At 27.4% G+C, this 19,702-nt stretch overlaps 8 protein-coding genes across 8 annotated transcripts; 5 read left to right on the forward strand and 3 right to left on the reverse strand.

Moving 5' to 3' along the window:
• Window positions 1–405: 405 nt before the first annotated feature.
• On the forward strand, window positions 406–2,280 carry ELE39_003196 (uncharacterized protein; the record flags this gene model as incomplete). The annotated part of the gene is made up of 1 exon (XM_067346538.1): window positions 406–2,280. The coding sequence occupies one exon, from the start codon at window positions 406–408 to the stop codon at window positions 2,278–2,280; it is 1,875 nt and encodes a 624-aa protein (XP_067199776.1).
• A 589-nt stretch (window positions 2,281–2,869) lies between these two features.
• ELE39_003197 (DP-fucose transporter with 9 transmembrane domains) lies at window positions 2,870–4,156 on the forward strand (the record flags this gene model as incomplete). Its single annotated transcript, XM_067346539.1, has 1 exon — window positions 2,870–4,156. One exon carries the CDS (start codon window positions 2,870–2,872, stop codon window positions 4,154–4,156), a length of 1,287 nt encoding a protein of 428 aa, XP_067199777.1.
• Window positions 4,157–4,823: 667 nt separating this feature from the next.
• On the forward strand, window positions 4,824–7,301 carry ELE39_003198 (uncharacterized protein; the record flags this gene model as incomplete). Its single annotated transcript, XM_067346540.1, has 1 exon — window positions 4,824–7,301. One exon carries the CDS (start codon window positions 4,824–4,826, stop codon window positions 7,299–7,301), a length of 2,478 nt encoding a protein of 825 aa, XP_067199778.1.
• Window positions 7,302–7,425: 124 nt separating this feature from the next.
• On the reverse strand, window positions 7,426–8,337 carry ELE39_003199 (uncharacterized protein; the record flags this gene model as incomplete). Its single annotated transcript, XM_067346541.1, has 1 exon — window positions 7,426–8,337. One exon carries the CDS (start codon window positions 8,335–8,337, stop codon window positions 7,426–7,428), a length of 912 nt encoding a protein of 303 aa, XP_067199779.1.
• A 719-nt stretch (window positions 8,338–9,056) lies between these two features.
• ELE39_003201 (glycerol-3-phosphate acyltransferase family) lies at window positions 9,057–9,956 on the reverse strand (the record flags this gene model as incomplete). The annotated part of the gene is made up of 1 exon (XM_067346543.1): window positions 9,057–9,956. The coding sequence occupies one exon, from the start codon at window positions 9,954–9,956 to the stop codon at window positions 9,057–9,059; it is 900 nt and encodes a 299-aa protein (XP_067199781.1).
• Window positions 9,957–10,542: 586 nt separating this feature from the next.
• ELE39_003202 (DNA primase large subunit) lies at window positions 10,543–12,260 on the forward strand (the record flags this gene model as incomplete). Its single annotated transcript, XM_067346544.1, has 2 exons — window positions 10,543–10,624; window positions 10,705–12,260. 2 exons carry the CDS (start codon window positions 10,543–10,545, stop codon window positions 12,258–12,260), a joined length of 1,638 nt encoding a protein of 545 aa, XP_067199782.1.
• A 7-nt stretch (window positions 12,261–12,267) lies between these two features.
• Window positions 12,268–15,966, reverse strand: ELE39_003203 (secreted alpha glucosidase like family 31 glycosyltransferase; the record flags this gene model as incomplete). Its single annotated transcript, XM_067346545.1, has 1 exon — window positions 12,268–15,966. The coding sequence occupies one exon, from the start codon at window positions 15,964–15,966 to the stop codon at window positions 12,268–12,270; it is 3,699 nt and encodes a 1,232-aa protein (XP_067199783.1).
• A 1,167-nt stretch (window positions 15,967–17,133) lies between these two features.
• On the forward strand, window positions 17,134–19,407 carry ELE39_003204 (PP2C like phosphatase; the record flags this gene model as incomplete). Its single annotated transcript, XM_067346546.1, has 1 exon — window positions 17,134–19,407. One exon carries the CDS (start codon window positions 17,134–17,136, stop codon window positions 19,405–19,407), a length of 2,274 nt encoding a protein of 757 aa, XP_067199784.1.
• Between the last annotated feature and the right edge of the window lie 295 nt (window positions 19,408–19,702).

The following is a 19,702-nucleotide window of genomic DNA, read 5'->3' on the forward strand; positions in this document are numbered from 1 at the left end:
ATTTGGTTCTACTTCTCTAGAGATATTTTTGCAGTTGCTGATAATAGGGTGACTAGATATTAAGATATTAATTGGAAGAGAAGATTTGGTCAAGCTTAGTATTAGAATCAATTCTTTGGCTGAAAAAAGGTCTTTTCGGAATTTGATTCTGCTATCAAGTGCTTACTTAGCAGAATTCCCTGCAATATTCTTGATGTAATAGAACAAGTTTTTTACTTTGTCTTTGGTATTTACAGATTTTTGGATGCCTTTAATTAATATAGCTAAATCGCATTTTTCAGACCTATTATCTCTGAAATTCAAATATATAAAAGCGTTCTCAAGAAACAGAGTACGGAGGTAGAATTAAGATTCAAGAGTGAATCAGAGTGATTACTGTATTTTTTGTTTATTTTTAATAGTCATATGTGGCAAAACGTCTCAAGTAATTCATTAAAAAATTCATGTCTTCATAGACTTGATGATTATTTTCGCCATGAAGGCTCGTCAAGTTCACCTCAAGTTATTCAAAATGGTATAATTCAAAGTGATTTGGGAGGCAATCATTTAATTAAGACGTGTTCCACTCCAATAGGTAACACGCAATATTGCTCTGAAAGAGATATTGAATGCATAAATGTTCCAAGAGACCAAGAGAGAGTTCTCAATAGCTACAAAAGTTTTCTCAACATGGACAGGGTGATGCCCTGGATGTCAAGCGTTGATTCTTTTAACTTACCAAATAGTAACCAACAACCTTCACACCTCTCTTCACCTCCCAATACTCTGAATCCTAGCCATCAATTTAGTCTGAACTCGAATTCCAGCCAGAATCCGACTCTAAACTCTAGCTCATATGCAAATAATCATTACCAGAATTTTCAGAAGCAGTATAACTTGCAGAACAATAATCGTGTTGATGATTTTAAATACCTTGAGAAGATTAATTTGTTTTTCGAGCGTAATCCTCAGTTAGGACTGAACAACGTTTTTAGTACATCTCCAGTTAAGAGTGATGCATCGACAGCAACTCCCTCATCCATGAGGTCTATAATTAATGATGGGTTTTTTAACAACTATCAAGATGACAGAAAGTCTAGTATTCAGAGTTATTTTTCATCAGGGGCAAGCAATCACCATGGATACGGTTTAGGTATTGGTGGAAATAGTACAACTAATAGTAGTTACAACGGAAACAATACTGCATATACAACTAGTTTAGGGGGCATTAGTTTCGGTGGTATGGAGCATTATCGTCTGGGAGATGTTCCACCTCTAAGTTTTAGTTGCCTTGATAAGAATAGAAATGAAGCTTACTATACCCAAGCAAGCAACCTTTTGAAGATTCTGAGTCCGTCTTGGATTCTTTGCATTGATATTGCTGCCATTTTACTTACTAATACAGATAATAAGATGGCACTAAGCAACATTGGTCCAAAACTTTCATGTTTTGCCAGGGATGCTTTAAGGCAAATTAAGCAGAAGAAGCTTTCAAGATTTATTAAAGAACATAGCAATTTCTTTGATATAAGAAGACCTTCTCCTTCACACTCTGCATTGTATGTTACTTTGAAGTTTCCTTTACCAAATATTGTTCAACAGTTTCTGCCTTCAATAGTCCAACTAAGAAAATATGAATTAGAAAGAAATCAAATGAGCAATCATTTCCAAACAGTGAGTGAGTTTTCTGAAAATGATTTGGAACAGCCTCAAAGCATGAAATCAACAGCATCAGTGGTAATGTCGGAAGAAAGAGTGAATACAACTTCAAAAGAAGGTAATGTATGTAATTTGTCAGAAGATACTGACAATAAAGTGGTATGTACTTCAGTTTCAAATAAACAGCAGCTTGGCCAAAATTCGACTCAAAAAAAAAATGGAGAAGAGAAGAATTGTGTGAATGATCATATTCCGAGCTCTGTAAAGTCTTATCAAGCTTATGAGTGTTGGTTGTGCGTGAGGGAATTTGCAAATGTTCTTATTCATCAACCAACACATACAATGGAATTAAGGGAAATCGGGGTTCTAATGTCTCAAAAGGCAAAGATTCAAGCTAAAAGAAATAGTTCAAAGAAGAATTACAAGTCCTTTTTATTGTCGTACCCAAAATTGTTTAGGATTTTTGGTAAAGATGATAATCACTCTATTCAATGGATTGGGTCCAGCCAAGACTTCATCAAATTGAACTCAATTAAATATCAGCCATCTCAATCAGATGATGAATTATTTAATATACCAACTTTAAATCAGTCACATTTACAATTTTTGTTTAATCTCAACAACTGTTCAATGTCACTTTAGTGAATCCTTTTACCACATTCCCTTTATCAAAGGACCTAATCTAGCTTTATTAATGAACTATTTCTGAACGAAAATGTGTACATGCGAAGACAAATGTATTAAAACTAACTTAAACGTTGAGGTTTAGGTTGTTTAAAAAATAGAAAAGTATCGTTTCTAAACAGTTTTCTTGAAAATTTGCAAGTGGTATTGTAGTGTGTTTTCTTAAAATTGTTATTTGATTCTTTCCTTTTTCTTTTTTTTATTATTTTTATTTTGCTATATATTTACACATAATTAACTTTGGTATTAGACTTTTTTCTGCTATTCAAATTTATCTCTTGCATGCAAATGGTGAAAAAATTGCATGAATTTGGCGCCCGTTTGTATTTGTCACGTCATAAATAAATTATTTGTCAAAATTGACAGGTCATTTGATATAAAAAATTAATGGCAAGAGGACTCAGCAGATTTAAATGCTAGTTTTTGTTAATAATTTATTGAGTTTTGCGTAAAAAATTGATAGGATTGATTTCGAAAAAATTGCAATATTTGACATAAAATCTGAGAGATTTAAAAGAAGAAAAAAAAGTAGTAATGTGGATTTAAAATGATAGAACTTTCATTGGAAAAATCAATTCCTAAAAAAGAAGGAGACATTTATTTGATTAATTTTCAGAAATATTGTGAATCGGAAACAGATTTAGTAGTAAAAAGTTGTTATGAGATTAATAATACTGAAAATTATGATATAAGCAACAAAAAATTTAATATTGGGGAGATCTTAATTTTTGAAGATGAAAATGTTAATAATGGTAGAGAATTCACCACAGAATCTGCCATAGAAGTTAGTGAATTAATGAATTCAAAATCAAATACTAATCAACTTTCAGATTCTTTTCAAACAACGGCAGCTGAAGAATCAATTAGTAGCATTTTACTCTCCATTGCCATCTATATGATTGTGAGCATTTCAATCGTATTTTTGAACTATAAAATTTTTTCAGGAATTATTGAGTTTCCAATTTTTGTTTCTTGGTTTCAACAATTAGTAGGTTTGGCGATCTTTCAAATTCTTAAAATATATAAAAATCAATTAAGCATTGGATTAAGTGAATTTTCTCATTTTGACCACCTTGAATGGCAAACAGGAAAGTCTATGATACCATTAGTATTGTCTTTTATCGGAATGGTTTCTTTAAGTAATATATGCTTAAAAAATGTGTTAGTTTCAACTTATCAAGTTGCAAGAAGTACAACAATCATTTTTAATCTAACTCTTTCATATATCATATTAAAACAGAAGTCTTCAATAATGACAGTAATATCCTGTATCATTGTAATGACTGGATTCATGATAGGAGCATTTGATTCAAATACATTAAACTTGAACGGAGTAATATACGGGGTATTCTCATCAATTTTACAATCATTCTATAGTGTATTAGTAAAAAAACAGCTAAATTCCGTTAATAATAATCAAATTCAACTCTTATATTATCAGTTATTTCTATCTTCAATAATGTTTGTACCTATTCTGATCATTACCGGTGAAATCAGATATTTTTATATGTTATTCGATATTGGCCAAGGAATAGTGAAAATTTGTTTGGTATTGAATTGTTTAACGGCTTCAGGTTTTTTGTCAGTATTAATTAATTTTTCAACATTTCAGCTTATTAAAAAAACAAATTCTGTAACTTTCAATATAATTGCTTTACTTAAGTCATGCATTCAAAGTATAGGAGGGATTTTATTATTCAATGAAATTGTTACTTTTCAATCCACTTTTGGAACACTTTTGACTCTATTTGGAACATTTATGTATAGCTTTAATTCAAATCCTAGAAACACAATAAAGATTGGAGAATACGAGGATTTAGAAAATAGAGCTTGAGTTGAGCTAGAATTAATTGAATACTTAACATAATTTTATTTGCAAAGAAATAATTATATTAGAATAACTTGATTTGACATATTGAGTTAAAATTTAATTGAATTATTGTATATAAAAAAGTCAATACTTGAGGTCATGCGATTATACTATTAAATAGACAACTTTAGAAATAATTTCATTTTGATCAATCTATATCTCTTTAAAAAAAAAAATGTATATTGGTGAAAATAACGGTGAAAAAGTATAGTTTCATTAAAGAAATGATGAAGGACTTGATTTTCAATTTTGGGTGAAGAGAATTCGAAGATTATAATCTATTATTTGTCAAAAACACTCTTATTTAGAGGCCAATAATAAAACTTTACACACGAATTGGCGCCAAAGGAGTAAGACTTCTAGAGCCAAAACAATATAATTAACTAAAAAATAAATTGAAAAATAGCCAAGGTAAAAAAAATTAACATTAAATAAAAAACGGAGATATAAAATAATCTGAATAAAGTAAACCTTTGTTGAAATATTGGCACGTTTTTTAAGTTTTAACTAGCAATAGTCATTGGTGTTAATAGAGGTACTGAGTACTAATAAGTACAAATCAGTAATAATTACAATGGTAAAGAAATATTATTTTTAATGAATTAAAAATATTAGGAAGTGATTTAGAAAGATGCTATTATGTAACGCAATTGTGGGAAATTATGATGAGAGTAACTTTAAGACTGTTCCAGAGAGGCTCTTAATTGAGAGGAGGATGATAATGTCTGGAAGCTCAGATTCAAACACTATATATATATTATTTCGTGTAATGCCTTCAGAGAATGACTTCATTCCAAAGGGTAATCAAGGATTAATAATTAATTACTACTCAATGAATAAATCTGAGTATAATTATGACGAGAATAACAAGAAGTGCCATTACTTGGTTCCAATATACAATGATTACAATGTTTTTTGCTACTGGATTTCAAGTAGGTACTTGAGAATTAAAAAGAAAGAGCTTTGCTTCGCAATAAGTGATTTCATAAAAGAATACTGGAAACAACCTATTTTCACGCGAGAATTCACCAATGATATTTTTATGAGCAATAACAACGTTTTATCTTTTGGGAGTATACCGGACGATTATCCAGGGTATAACAGAATAATTAATATAGAAAGAGAGGAAAATGTTCAAATGATTTGCATTAATTTGAAGTATAGAAACAAGGACTTTATAATTATAGAAAATTTGATTGAATCTACCAAAGCTTTATTGGCTCCAAGTTCTGTCTTTAATGGAAATAGTACAATTAAGGACTTTTATATTAGTGAAGAGCAGGATCTTGAACAGGAAAACGAACAAGAACTTGAACAGAAACAAGAGAATGAATTGGAGCGAGATCGGGATCTTGAAAAAGATCTGAAGCAAAATCAGGAACAGAAACAGGAACAAGAAAAAAAAAAAGAACAAGAGCAGAACAACAAATATCAAACTCAAGATGTGGAAAAAATGTGTGAGAATGAGAAAATGAGGAATGAAGTCGTATTAATTCCAGACATATCAAACAAAGAAGATCCAAAAGTCTTTTTAAACGATTATACAGTGAAGGAAGAAGAGGATATTTTAAAAAATGAGAGTAATTGCGAATTAATGTTCACTTCAACTCAGAAAAACGATAGTGAAAGTTCTCATTTATTCACAGTTTGCACTGGGACAAATGTGAATATTATTCATCATAAAAAACTAAATTCTGCAACTTCAAATTCTTTAGCTATTAATAAAGAAGAAGTAGTTATTAATCAAATTTCTGAGAGTAACAAGAGGAAAAATACTATATCAAATACTAACGAATGCCAAATAACTAATTCCCCTCTAACTTTAGAAGCAGAAATTACTCCTATTACTACTCCAGTTAATAGAAATTTTAAGAATCGAGTGAAAAACAAAAACAATGAAGGTTTTCAAGAAATCCATTCAAAAACTGATTTAATTCAAAGAAATTACTCAATAATACAAAGCGTTGATCATTTTTCATCCACACATAATTTTGATACATGCAAAACACGAAATCAACTTAACTCATTTTTGCCGCCAGGCATGCAAATTGACGCCGGTATAGGAAATATAAACCAAATGAATAGAGAGGAATTAATATTAAATAGAATAGAGTCAGCTAGAAAGAATGTAAACTTGAATCATAGAATTTACAGTGGTGGGAATTTTTTTGGAGGATGTATTCAAGGAAATCGAGCAAAAATATCTGGAGAGGGAGGAATTTGTGCAGGAATAGGTAATTATAGTATATGTACAAATAACCATGCAGGTGGAACAATAATAAACAGTATTGGTAGAATTAATGGGAATTACAACGCTAGCTTTGACAATAATATTGACATTCTATCCAAGAAATTTAATCGTGTCATAGGCAAAGCTGACTATTTGTTGGAACAACTAAGTAATAATGGCGATCCTAATATTAAGTTTCAAAGAGTTAAGAATGAAGCAGATTCTTACAATGAAAATCCTTTTAATAGAAAAAGCAGGCTATCAAATTCATCTTCTAGTTTGATTAACAGCTTACAATACCATCCATTTGATTTTCAAAAAAGCACAAATAGTCAGGTTTTATTGGACAATACATTTAATATTAGAAATGTTATAGTAGAAAAACAAGCTCAAGTACCATATAATAGTAATGCAGATCAAACTAATCAAAAGAATTCAAAGAATTTTAACTATTCAAGAGAAAGTAACTTATCAATAGTAAACAGTAATGATGTTGAAATTAAGAAAGTTTTTGTAGATGTTCAAATAAATACTCATTTGGACAACTCTAATGATGAAGTTGAGCAAAATGTTGAGCCTTTGGAAATTCCTCAAACTAAATCAAATCATAAAGAAAGTTTGGAGCAAGTAGTTGACTCTGAGAAAGTGCAAGAGCCTCTTGAAAAAGGATTACAAACCGTGGATTTTGATGAGAAGTTGAGAGAATCTAATTCATTTGAAGAAGTTGAGGAAGTTGAAATTAGAAGAAGATCAATCATTGATCCTGAACTAATTGAGGTAGATTTCTATGTAAATGGGGGAAAGCTTAAGAGCTCATTTTCAATATTAAATATATTACTTAGTAGATGGAGTGGTATTCCCATTGTATCCAAATTATGATTCTAACGCCTATACAATATTAATATTATCGTTATAATAATCAATATATAAAAGATGTTATATTAATAGACTATTTAGACAATTTGGTTATACTATTTACTTTAAATAAGGTTTTATTTAATATTTAATTTTTTTTCTTTCTTTTATTTAGCTTATTAATCAAGATTCCTAACGTAATCAAACCGATAACATTAATAATAGTAATAGCCAATAGGATCGCAAATTCCATTAATGTAGGAAACATGCCAAATTTATTGTTTTGTCTTATACAAAGTTGCCTTATGGAAAATAAATCAGAATTTGAAAGGCTTAATGAAGATGGATTCTTTGGTAGAATCCAAATATACTGACTAGAATCTTGATGGAATGGGTATTCAAGCATTTTTGCCGTTATTTTGTAATAAGTTGGGCATTTCTCCAAGCCAAGACCAATTATAGAAACTTCATTACTTATAGTTTCAAAGTATTGTTTAGGCTCAGTTACTGAAGGATTGTATGGATTAACAGAATAAATGTGAATAGAAGCTTTATTTTGTAAGTCTTCAATTTCATTTTTTTCGTCAAATATTCTATAGTTAACATAAATAGTATCAGAGAAACCATATGGTCTACTAGATTTTGGATAATTTATAACAATTCTTTGGTCTTTAGTTGGTTGTTGATTTATTATGATTGGTTTTGAAACCAATCCATTTTCTACCAAATTATTAATATTCGTATAATCCTTAGTTTTATTGAGTATTAATATTAAATAATGTCCAGGCTCTACATCATCTACAACAGTGATTGAATATGATCCAGTATTTTGTATGCTCCACCTTTTTAAAGAGATTTCTTTAAGTTTTTCATAAATTTTGTCAACTCTAGAGTTCATAAGAGCCTTATCTAACATCAGAAAATCTTGAATTCTTACCAAAGAAAAATCTATTATTTGTTCTGGAAAAAAATACCAGCTATTCCAATTTAATGCAATGCTTTCCCCTTTTGACACTTGTTCATTACTATTTTCATATCTTAATTGAGCTGTGTTTAGCATTATTTCTTTTTAAATAGAATTTAATTTTCAATACTATTATAATTAAGCTCGATCAGCTCTTTAACAACAACATTCGAAGCAAAATAAGAGAGAAGAATAATGAAAAAAATATTGGAATTCTTCTATAGCAAAATGAATTCATTCTTTGCTCTTCTTAGGTTTTTTTTTTGATTTTATAATGGAGAAAAATATTGAAATAATCCAAGAAAAAATACAATTAAAATGATTAAAAAAATATAAATAAACGCCTTAACAAATACACCTGAACAAATAAAAGCTCGTTCATTATACATCTAAATATTTACAAATTAGACACCTCAGGAAGAAAATATATTAAGTAAAAAATGATAATTAAAACGAAGAGAGGTTATCACTTTTTTTTATTCCCTAAGCACTCTTCTACATGTGGGGAACTCTTACATGCAAAATAATATAAATTATATTTAATTAATAATGCCCGTTTCCAAATATATTATAACTTTTTCCAAAATATTCACTAAAATTTTTTTCCTGTCCACATGCAACTACGTGTTCGCATTCATGCATAAAATTTGTGTTTGCACAAATACCGGTATGCAAGAAAATTTTCATGTGGACAAAAGAATTGTAATAAAAATAAGCAATTTCTAGGAAAAGTTTTTTTTTTTAGAAAAAATAAGTTTATAATTTATTTGATATAAGAATATGTAAAGTAACAGATAATCAAGAAATATAGACGATTAGTTGGAGCCAGTGATTCCGTGGCCACGAGTGGAAGAAGCGGCAGATAATGGCTGCTCAAGTTCTGGATTGTGTGTGGGACAGCATTTAAAGAGCTCCATCATTGCTGATTGGACCTTGAGTTTAAGTTCTTCAACATCCATATCTTTGGTGGCTTGAATTGGATCACCATAAGCAACATAAGCAGTACCTATATCAAGAAGAGATTCTCCTAAAGGCCAAAGAGACCAGTTGTTGTGGGAAACAACTGGAAGTATTTCAGATTCATTTTCAATTGCAAATTTAAAGAATCCATTTTTGAATGGCTGTAATCTTCTAAGTCTGGACCTGGTTCCTTCTGGATAAATAACTTGGCCAATTCCCAACTTTTGAAGTTCTGCGCATCTATTGAACATGGGCTCGATTGTTCCACTCTTGACTCCCCATCCACCTTTATCCTTTGTAAAGTAAATTGGAAGATCATAAGTTAATGATATAGCCCAGTTGACAATAGGTACTTTGAGTAAGTCAGCTTTGTATACATATTTGAATTCCCAAGGAAAATGAGTTGAAGAAATTATCCAAGGATCAGCTGTTGAGAGATGGTTAGTCATTAAAAGAGTGTTACTTGGTTTATAGTTTCTTTTTGGCTCCCTAGTTACTTTAACTGACCAGAAAGGATTCATCCAGATTACTAGAAAGGCATTCCAGAATCTAAAAACTTGTCCCATTACCACTATCTTGAATTTTTCATTATAAAGAAGGTAAGGGAACAGAAATATCCAAAGTAAAATTTGGGTAATAAAACCGAGAAAAATTGAAAGAAAAATCATTAAATAAGTGTAAATTGTTGCAATAAATCTCAGCCATTTTGGAGTTGATGACTTTCTAATTGAAGTAATTGTTTGCTCCTCTGCCATTATTCTTTTTGCTTTTTAAATGAATACCAGCAAGCTTCGGTTGGAATCAATAATCTTCCTCAACTAATTTACACTTTTAAATTAAAAAATAAAGAAAGAAATTCAATTCTAAATATTCTCTTAAACTACTCCAGCTCTTTTTTTATTATTATTTTCCCTCAAGGATGTAAATTCTTAATGAAAAAATAATAATACCTATATAGACTTGCCCGCCAATTGCGTGGGGTATAAATGTAATTTATAAATTTTACATGATATAATTAAAGAATTGAAAAAGAATAAATATATTAAATTAAGATAAAAACTTGATCATTCAAATTTGATTATTTTTTTGAACTGAAGATCCGTTCTATTCCCTGCCTTTCGTAACGAATTACTATTTAATATTAACAAGAAAAGATATTACTTTTAATTCAAGTAACGTTGAAAGAAATATATTAATAAAATCATTAAAAGTGAATTTTTTAAAGATTATTTATCTTAAAAAATACCAAGTCGATAATATATATGGAGTATAAACAATCCCATATCCAGTCATTCAAAAAAATAAATTTTTCTTGTTCAATTTTAATTTTATAAATCAATTATGTTATTGGGATCGCATTTGAGAAAAAATCCCATAGAAATCCGAGATTTCCAAAAAAAATTTAAGGATAGAAATCATATTGGTAAGTTTGCCCATTTATCTTTTTTGTTTTAATCAAATGAAAACAAATAATTCCAAATTAATTATTAAACAAAATTTCAGAATACGATCAAAACCCATATAATGAAAGTGTTTTTCAAGAATGTTGTTATGTATTATCAACTTATAATGATAGTTCTCTCTTTTCATTAAATTTAAACTCATTAAGCATCAATTTATTTAGAGAATATATTACGGATAGATTGGCAATTCTTCATTTTATTGATGTTAAATCGAAACTTGAAGATAACAATACAAGGACTTTAACAGATTCAACAAATAGATCATTACTTGAAAAACTTCTTTCAGAAAGAGGATTCAAGCTGTTTGATTCTTTAACTTCAATTAATAAAACAACTCCATCACATTTGGAGAATTGTTGGAGAAAAGATATTTTAAGTCATTTCTTACTTAAATTATGCTTTATTAGCAATAAAGATAAACAAGAATGGTTTATTGAACAAGAAATTAAATTACTTTTATTTAAATTATCAACAGTAATTAATAGTAATTTATTTAATCAGAAAAAGGATAATATTAAAAGCAGTAAATCATTCATTATTGAAAAATTACTTAAAATGTATCGAGTTAATTATCCTATTTGGAACTATGATCAAATTAAAAGCCAAAATTATAGCAATAATGATATTGATGAATCACTAAAACTTTGGGAAGATGCTGTTTCTGTTATAACAAACGGGCATCTTATTAAAAGATTATTTAAAATACCTTTTTGGCCTGATGGATTCAAATTTATTAAAAATAGAAAATATTTCATTAAAAATGGAATATGTTTTGTTCCCGATACTGAAATTGAATCATTATTAATACATAAATATAAAAAAGAATTAATTAATTCATTCATAAATCTAAAAGAAAATGAAATATTATTTGAAAAAACAATCCTTTCAGACCAAAGGGTTTCATCATTAATTAGAGAAATTTCAGAATTTTATTTCACAAGCAATGATTTTAGAGGAGGAGGATTATTACCATTTAATTCTTTATCAGAAAATCAAGTTATTGAAAACTTTAAATTAGATACTTCAAACATCTATCAAGTTTATCTTTCATCATTTCCATTATGTATGCGTCATTTATTTGAAAGTTTAAAGAAAGATCATCATTTAAAACATTGGAGTCGTCTTCAACTTTGGTTATTCCTTAAAGGATGTGGAATGAAACTTGAAGAACAACTTTCTTTATGGAAATCACTTTGGACTGATGCTAATTCTTTTGATAAAGAAATTAAATATAATATTCGGCATGCTTATGGACAAGAAGGAAAAAGAAGTAATTATTCACCTTATCCTTGTAATAAGATTATTAATGGATTACCTCTTCCTGGAAATGGACAAAATCATGGATGCCCTTTTAAAACTTATGATACTTATCCATTACAAAAATTATTACAAACTTATTACGGTGATATTTTATCCAATGAAGATATTAGAAATATTACCCAACTTTCTAAATCTGGCCATTATCAATTATCTTGTATACAATTATTTAAATCATTACATTTAAAATCTGACTCTGAAGGTATTGGAAATCATCCAAATTCTTATTTTAAAAAATCTATTCAAAACAATATTATTGAAAACAATAATAATAATTAGTATTTATTCATAATAATATTTTTATTCTCCAATCATAATCACCAAAATTTATTTGATTATTTTCTTCAAGATTTATTTCTATTGAATATAAACTTCCTTGTATTAAATTATTATTACCAGTATACTTAATCTTAATTAATTTATATTTTAATTTCTGAAAAATTAATGAATTATTATTATTCTTTTCTAATATTATTTCTTTTGGTATTATCATTATACCACTAATTTCTATTTTACTAATTCTTTTATGATATTTTTGATTAATATTATTATCTTCTTTAAATGTAAATAAATTACCTATATCTTCATCCAATAATGATAATATATGGTGATGACTATGATTATGGTAATTATTATTATTCATTTTACCCATTAATTTATCATTTTTTTCTTTAATATATATTTCATATCCAAAATTTTCTTTAAATAATCTTAATTTATCTTTTTGATAATTTTCATCAAATGTTGATATTAATATATTTTTTTCAATTATATTATCTATTATATTTGGGCAATAACCAAAATGTTTATTAAAACCATTATAAAACAAATTAAATATTATATCATCAAAAATATATTCATTTTTTAAATATGAATATGTTTCCCCATCATCCAAATAAATACTTCCTTCTGAATGTAATGTTAATATATCAATCATATAATCATTATAAAAAAATTCCTCATTTAAATAATCATAATATTTTATTTCTGGAAATAAAATATTATTTTTGAATTTATTACTATCCAATAATTTACCTGTTAAATATATTACCAATTTTAATGAATTTTTCAATTGATCTTTACTTGACAATAAATTAGATTCTGATGAATATGTTATAATACTTCCTCCTTTGACAAAATCTGGAGTATTATTCATATATTCATTATCAAAATATTGCGTTTTTGTATCAATATATATTTTTCCACTATATAAATTATACCATATTTTATATAAATCATCTTTATTATGATTGTAGATTCTATTATTATAATCAAAATTACATAAATAATAATGTAATTTAATTTGTGTAAAAGGAGAATTATTTTCAATAGACTTGATCATAAATGAATCTCCAACCAAAAAACTATTATTAATTGATCTTAAATTAAAATCTCTTTGATTTAACCAAAAAAGTGGTTTAATCATTGGAATACCATAAAATGAATATTTAGCTAATAATGTGTACCAATATGGAATTAATGAATATCTTAATTCAATATACTTTTTTACAATTTTTGATGAAAAAATAAAAACCCTACTTAAAGTATTAATTGAATTATGAATTCTGTAAAATGGAAACCAAATCCCTAATTGAAACCATCTTGTCAATAAATTCGTATTAATTAAGCCATCAAACCCACCAATATCTGAACCTGTCATTGAAAAACCACAAATTGCATTTCTTACATTTGTAATAATTGTATAATAATAATAATCCCAATTAGATTCTGTATCTCCTGTCCAAATATTTGAATATCTATGTGATCCAAACCAAAACGATCTTGATAATATAAATGGGCGTCTTTCTCCTTGAAATTTTCGTATTAATCCATTAAAAGTATATTTAACTTGATAAAATGAATATAATGAATGTACTTGTCTATCATCTAAACCATTATTTCCAAATTCAACTTGTTTAGGTAAAGATAATTCTGGTAATTTAAATACTGATGGTTCATTCATATCTACCCAATACCCTAAATTTTTATGTGTTTTATACATTTTTTCAAAATATTTGGAATAATAATTCCCAACATTATTTGAAAATAAATTCAAATATTTGGATGGTCCTGGCCAGCATTCACCAATAAAATCATTAACCTCATTACTTTTATAATAATAATTTGGTATTTTAATCCATGGTGAATCAAATGGTTTAGAAATAAATCTTGAATTGCTTATATTTTCTTTGTATATTATTAATTGAATCTGACAATTAACCTTTGAAATTATTATTGGAAATTTATTTATAATAAATAAAAATCTCAACATTCTTTTATAATTTAAAGAAATTCTTGAAAAATCTTTATTGCAATATTTTAATTTTTCAAAAAATGAATATATATAATAAGCTTTATTAACACTAAAATGTGGATCTGAAATGATTATCAAATATTTATTATCCTTTTCTAATTTTTTGATCATTTTACTCATATTTGGGAAAGCTGTTTTATTCCATGTAAAATATTGTTTATCAACAGTATGTTCAATATCTAACCAAATGCTATCATATGGTATATTATTTTTCTTTAATAAATTTTGAATACTGTATACTCTTTCTTCATTCGTATACTCCCATTTACTATAATGAAACCCTAAAGAAAACCTTGGAGCAAAATATGGAAATCCCATGATAATTCCCAAATTATAATATAATTCTTCTAATTGTGTTGAAAGTAGAATCACCAAATCTAAGATTCCAGTCTCAGAAACCCACCATGTATCTATATATTTTTCTGAATACAAATTTCTAGTTTTATTAATTTTTACATATGTATCAGAAGGATTGACCCATAATATACTTGAAAATAAAACTTGGTTTTCTTGTTCATGACTAAAATCGCTTAAAGAAATTAACATAGGAGAAGATCCATAGATTGGATCAGTTGAATTGAGCTTGTATTTAAAATTATCAACATTATAAAATCTGTAAGGTTCATCAAAATCTTCCAAATTTAATGAAGCAGTTTTTTCTGCCAATCCATAAGTATCGTTACATGAATGTATTTGAACATCAGTTCCTACAGCAGTTGGTCCAGCGTATTTGAAATCAATAAAATTTTCAAATTTCTCAGCCCAAATATTTTTTGGATATATATCAACAGAATCCAAAATATCAATAATACCTTTTCCATTATAAAAAATGTTTTTAATACTTTTAAAAAAAGCATTTTTAAAACTTGACCATTTAAAATTTATTAAATTGTATTTTATTTCTTGAAATAAATCTTTAAAGTTATTTGTATAGATTTTACGATTAAATTTAGTATTTACCTTATTAAATTTTGGATAAATTCTTCCACTTCTTTCAAAGTTAAAAAATTGATTACCATTAATTGTAATTATTTTCTTATCACAAAGAAAAGATTCTATTTTGAAAGGATTGAATTGCATCTCAAAGATATATTTGCAGTCATCAACTTCTGTAACTTTTTTATAAACAATATCTCTAGCAAAAATTATTTTGACTCGGTTTTTACTTATTGTAATATGAACACCAGAATCCTTATTATTTACTAAATACTTCCCCACCAAGCTATCTTTAAACATTACTTCTTTTCCAACTTTAAATCTTTTGTAATTTGATAATCCTGTACCAGTATCATCAATCTGAAGTCGGAAAATTCCTAATTTAAATATATATAAATTACACTTTAAAGAAGGAACTTTAGGATGGTGTGTGTTCTTTAATTCAAAATACAGTGTACTACATTCTTCTGAATCTCTTAAAGCTAAGTTGGGATTTTTTTTTTTTAATTTACAGTTCTTGAAAAATTCCAAATTGTTAGGATTTACTGACCAAATTGAAATAGTTGCATCTTTTTCGTTACTAGTTTTGCTACTAATATACTTGGTAAACTCTCTGTATCTATTACAAAATGCATTTTCTTTGCACTTTTTAAACTTTGCTCCATTTGAATTGTCAAAGTTGATTATTATCAAGATTAAAGTCCATAAAAAAAATGAAACAGAAACAAGCTTCATCTTTCAAAAATTTTTCTTACATTGCATAAATTTGTTTGTTAAGTTTAACTTGCTTACTTTTTCTTTGGATTTTTAATCCATTCAAGGACTTTAATCTCAATAATTTAATTAATATAAAAAAAAATTAATTTATTTGCCAGTTAATTTTTTTTCGGCTTTTAATACCGCTCTATTATAGTTATTCTTTCTTAAAATACATCTTTCCTTTCTTTAATTTAATTAAAATGTCAATTTAAGTTCTATGCAGGAAAGTTTAACGCGATTTTTTCTTACTCGATCTTCATTCCCAGCTTCTTCCTTCCCCATTTTTGTATTCTAAATACAATATGATCTTTAAATTTAAAAATTCACATTTAATTTTTTACTAAAACTCTTAAACTATTTGCAAAAAATTATTTTACAATCGATTCTTTAAAATTTTTTTCCAACTATTGTCCACATGCAATTTGCAAAACTATTGTAATTCGTAATAATGTCGTCATTTAATTTTTATTTGCATGCAATGCATGCAGGCAATCGAAGCAGCAGGTGAAAAGAAATTAGAATTTATTTCTAAAAAATTGGAGAATTAGAATAAAATTTAAGGTTTATAAAGAAATACGTTTTTATTTTATAATTATTTAAAAATTCAATAAGGGTATGAAAACAAATTAATTTAGCTAAGTTTATATTGGAATTGAATTAAATTGAAATCAAGTATCAACAAGACTATGGTATTAATCAATATTATTCAAAGCCTTGAAATATAAGTTAATATATTGATTAAGAATTTTTAATAAATGTATTATCATAGTCTGGAAGAGAAGAAAAAAAAAGTGCCAAAACTTCTTTTTTTTTTTTTCTAGATAATATGGAATTAATAATATATTTCAATTTATAACGAGGGAAAATAAAAAAATAATTGAATTTTAATGTTTTAAACTTGATTATTTAAATACAAATATAAATGTTTTAAATATTTGTTTACATTTGTATAAGTTATTTCAAAAAAAAATGCATGTATAATTGACTATTTAATTACAGCAATGCATGTCTTGTCTGCAGCTTAAATATAAAAATTAATAAAAATAGAAAAAAAATTAATTATCGGGACTGGACCATAGTTTAAATTCAAAGTTTAAAGAAATAATAAATTCTATTAAGTGATTATGTGAGTAATTTAGTAAAATGTCAAAGAATGGAAATGAAAGAAGAGTATTTGTGGAGTCTAAAGAGTGTGAGGCTGGTATTAGGTTACTTAGGAGATTATCAAAAGAGCTAGAATGGCAAATTGAAAAGAATAGAAGGAATGAAGAAGGGATCATCTTAGCAATGATTGGAATTCTGGAAAGAAATAGACATAAATTAATGAGAGAGTCTAGAGATCAATTGATGAATTTAAAAACAAGAGTAATATATGAAGATGAAAAGGAAGAAGTTAACAAAAAAGAAATAGAAATGAGTAAAAAGATAATAAGTAAGATAGATGAAGGAAAGGAGAAAAGCAAAAAAATTACTTTCAAAGAGGAAAAAAAGAAAGAAATAAAAAAAGGAGTGAGTAAATCAAAATTAGTATTTGGACAATTTGATGATATAAAAAGCTGTGAAGATAGACTTATAATTGAGATAGAAAACGGGAGGAATGAAACGGGATCTTGGGAAGATCCGATTCCTAGCAATAATGGTGTTCCATATGATCATTTTGAAAGGAGAATATTTGATAAATATGTTGATTATTGGAGGAATTCCAAGTTATCAGTTCCATTTTCAACATGGATCAGTGAAGATAGATTAGATAGAAAGAGGCCATCATCAATAATGTGTTTTGAATTGATTGAAGAAAATAGTAATATAAGTTGTAAAAGTATTCAAGAAGCAATATATAGAATAAGAAGATTTGAGCAGGACTTTCAAGCAATTCCAAAAGAGATAGTTTTTCCGCTCATAGAAAAGGGAATATTGATAAATAATTCCAAGAATATGCTGAATAACTGCTCTGGTAATAGTGGTAGTGATGGTAATAGTAATAATAATATTGATCATTTAGAATTTAATAGAGCAAAAATAAAAAACCACGATATCATTGAAAAGAATAAATTAAATTCACAATCTTCATTTAAAGTACCTCAGAGTTTGTTTTTTTCAATGGTAATAAGTGATCACGAGCATAAAATTCACAATAAATTGAGTAAATCTGGAGCAATAAGTAGTGAACCAATTAAAGGAAATGACAAAAAAATGACATGTTTAGCTAGTAATGGAAATGACTCTTCACCAGAAAAGGATAATATAGGTAAAAAGCAATGTAATTGTGATTTCTATAAATTAAGACAGAAGTTTATTGAGGAGTATAATTTATATAATCTTATTGGACCAAACTCCAATTTTGAAAAATTGGATCAATCTATAGAAAGTAATTTAAGACTATGGATGGGTGCCTACTATTTACCACGCAATGATAAAAGAACTCGAGGAGGTGAAGATGGATGGTTTCTATCTGAAGATTTACAAAGTATGGGAGTAGCAGATGGAGTTGGAGAGTGGGAAGATCTATCAGGAAAAAGTGCTCGAATGTTTTCAAATTCTATAATGAAAAATTCACTCCATTATATTAAAAGTAATCGAGATAGAGGTTTATGCAAACCCTCTGTGCTAGCAAAAGACTCACTAAAAGTAGGCCTTGATCATTGTGAAAAGAATGGTGTACATGGGGCAAGTACTGCACTAGTAGCTTGTTTTGATCACTATTCTGGTAATATTGGATTTGCTAATATGGGAGATAGTGGAGCTCTGGTTTTAAGAAGATTACAGTTTGATACGGGAAAGTTAGAGATTGTTAGAAGGGTTAAAGAAATGCAACATGAATTTAACTGTCCATATCAATTTGCAGCTCTACCTCCTGAACATGAATGGCAAGAATTAATTGAAAAAGGATTTCACGATATTGTAAGACTTGCCAAGATTGAGAAAAGAAATAAAGAAGAACCAGATGGTGTGGATCATGAATATTCAATGCAGTTAGCTTGTGATGATCCTGAGTTATCGCAATTACTAGAAGTTCCATTAAAAGAAGGCGATATGGTTATTCTTGGTACAGATGGTCTCTTTGATAATTTATTTGATTTTGAAATCACCAGCATTTCTGGCTTATCATTTTCTCCTATTGAGTCAAAGCTCTTTTATAATTGTCTAGATTATACTACTACCCCCATGGTAATAGCAAAGTCCATTGCCTTATCAGCATATTACAAATCACTTGATCCATTTTCCAAAACTCCTTTTGCAAACCAGGCGAAAAGATTTTATAGTGGTGGTAGAAACTCTTTTTTTAAAAGTCAATGTTTTTCTGGAGGTAAAGAAGATGATATTTCTGTTCTGGTTGCCTGGGTTGTTCATAAGGATGACTTTGAGACTTTGACCAAAAATTCACCTCATTATTGTGATATCTCAAAAAAGTTATAATTTTAAAGCATACAGTGCAATGTTCTAATGCTTTACACAAATTACATGGGATTTATAATAAAAAATTAGAATAATTAGTATCCTTAAATAGTAATATACATTAATTTTATACTATGTGAATAAAGAATCACTAGTGAATAATTTCTTTTAACTACTAGTTGATAACTAATTTAAAAAGAGCATAAAAGAAAGATCAAGATAATAAACTTAAAACCGACGTAGCCAAATGACCATACAATATCTTGAAATGAGCAGCCCATTAAATTATAAATCTCGAATAAATTCTCAAATTTAA

The sequence above is a fragment of the Cryptosporidium sp. chipmunk genotype I genome (genome assembly GCF_004936735.1).
Source record: "Cryptosporidium sp. chipmunk genotype I strain 37763 chromosome Unknown contig_5, whole genome shotgun sequence".
NCBI lineage: Eukaryota > Apicomplexa > Conoidasida > Eucoccidiorida > Cryptosporidiidae > Cryptosporidium > Cryptosporidium sp. chipmunk genotype I.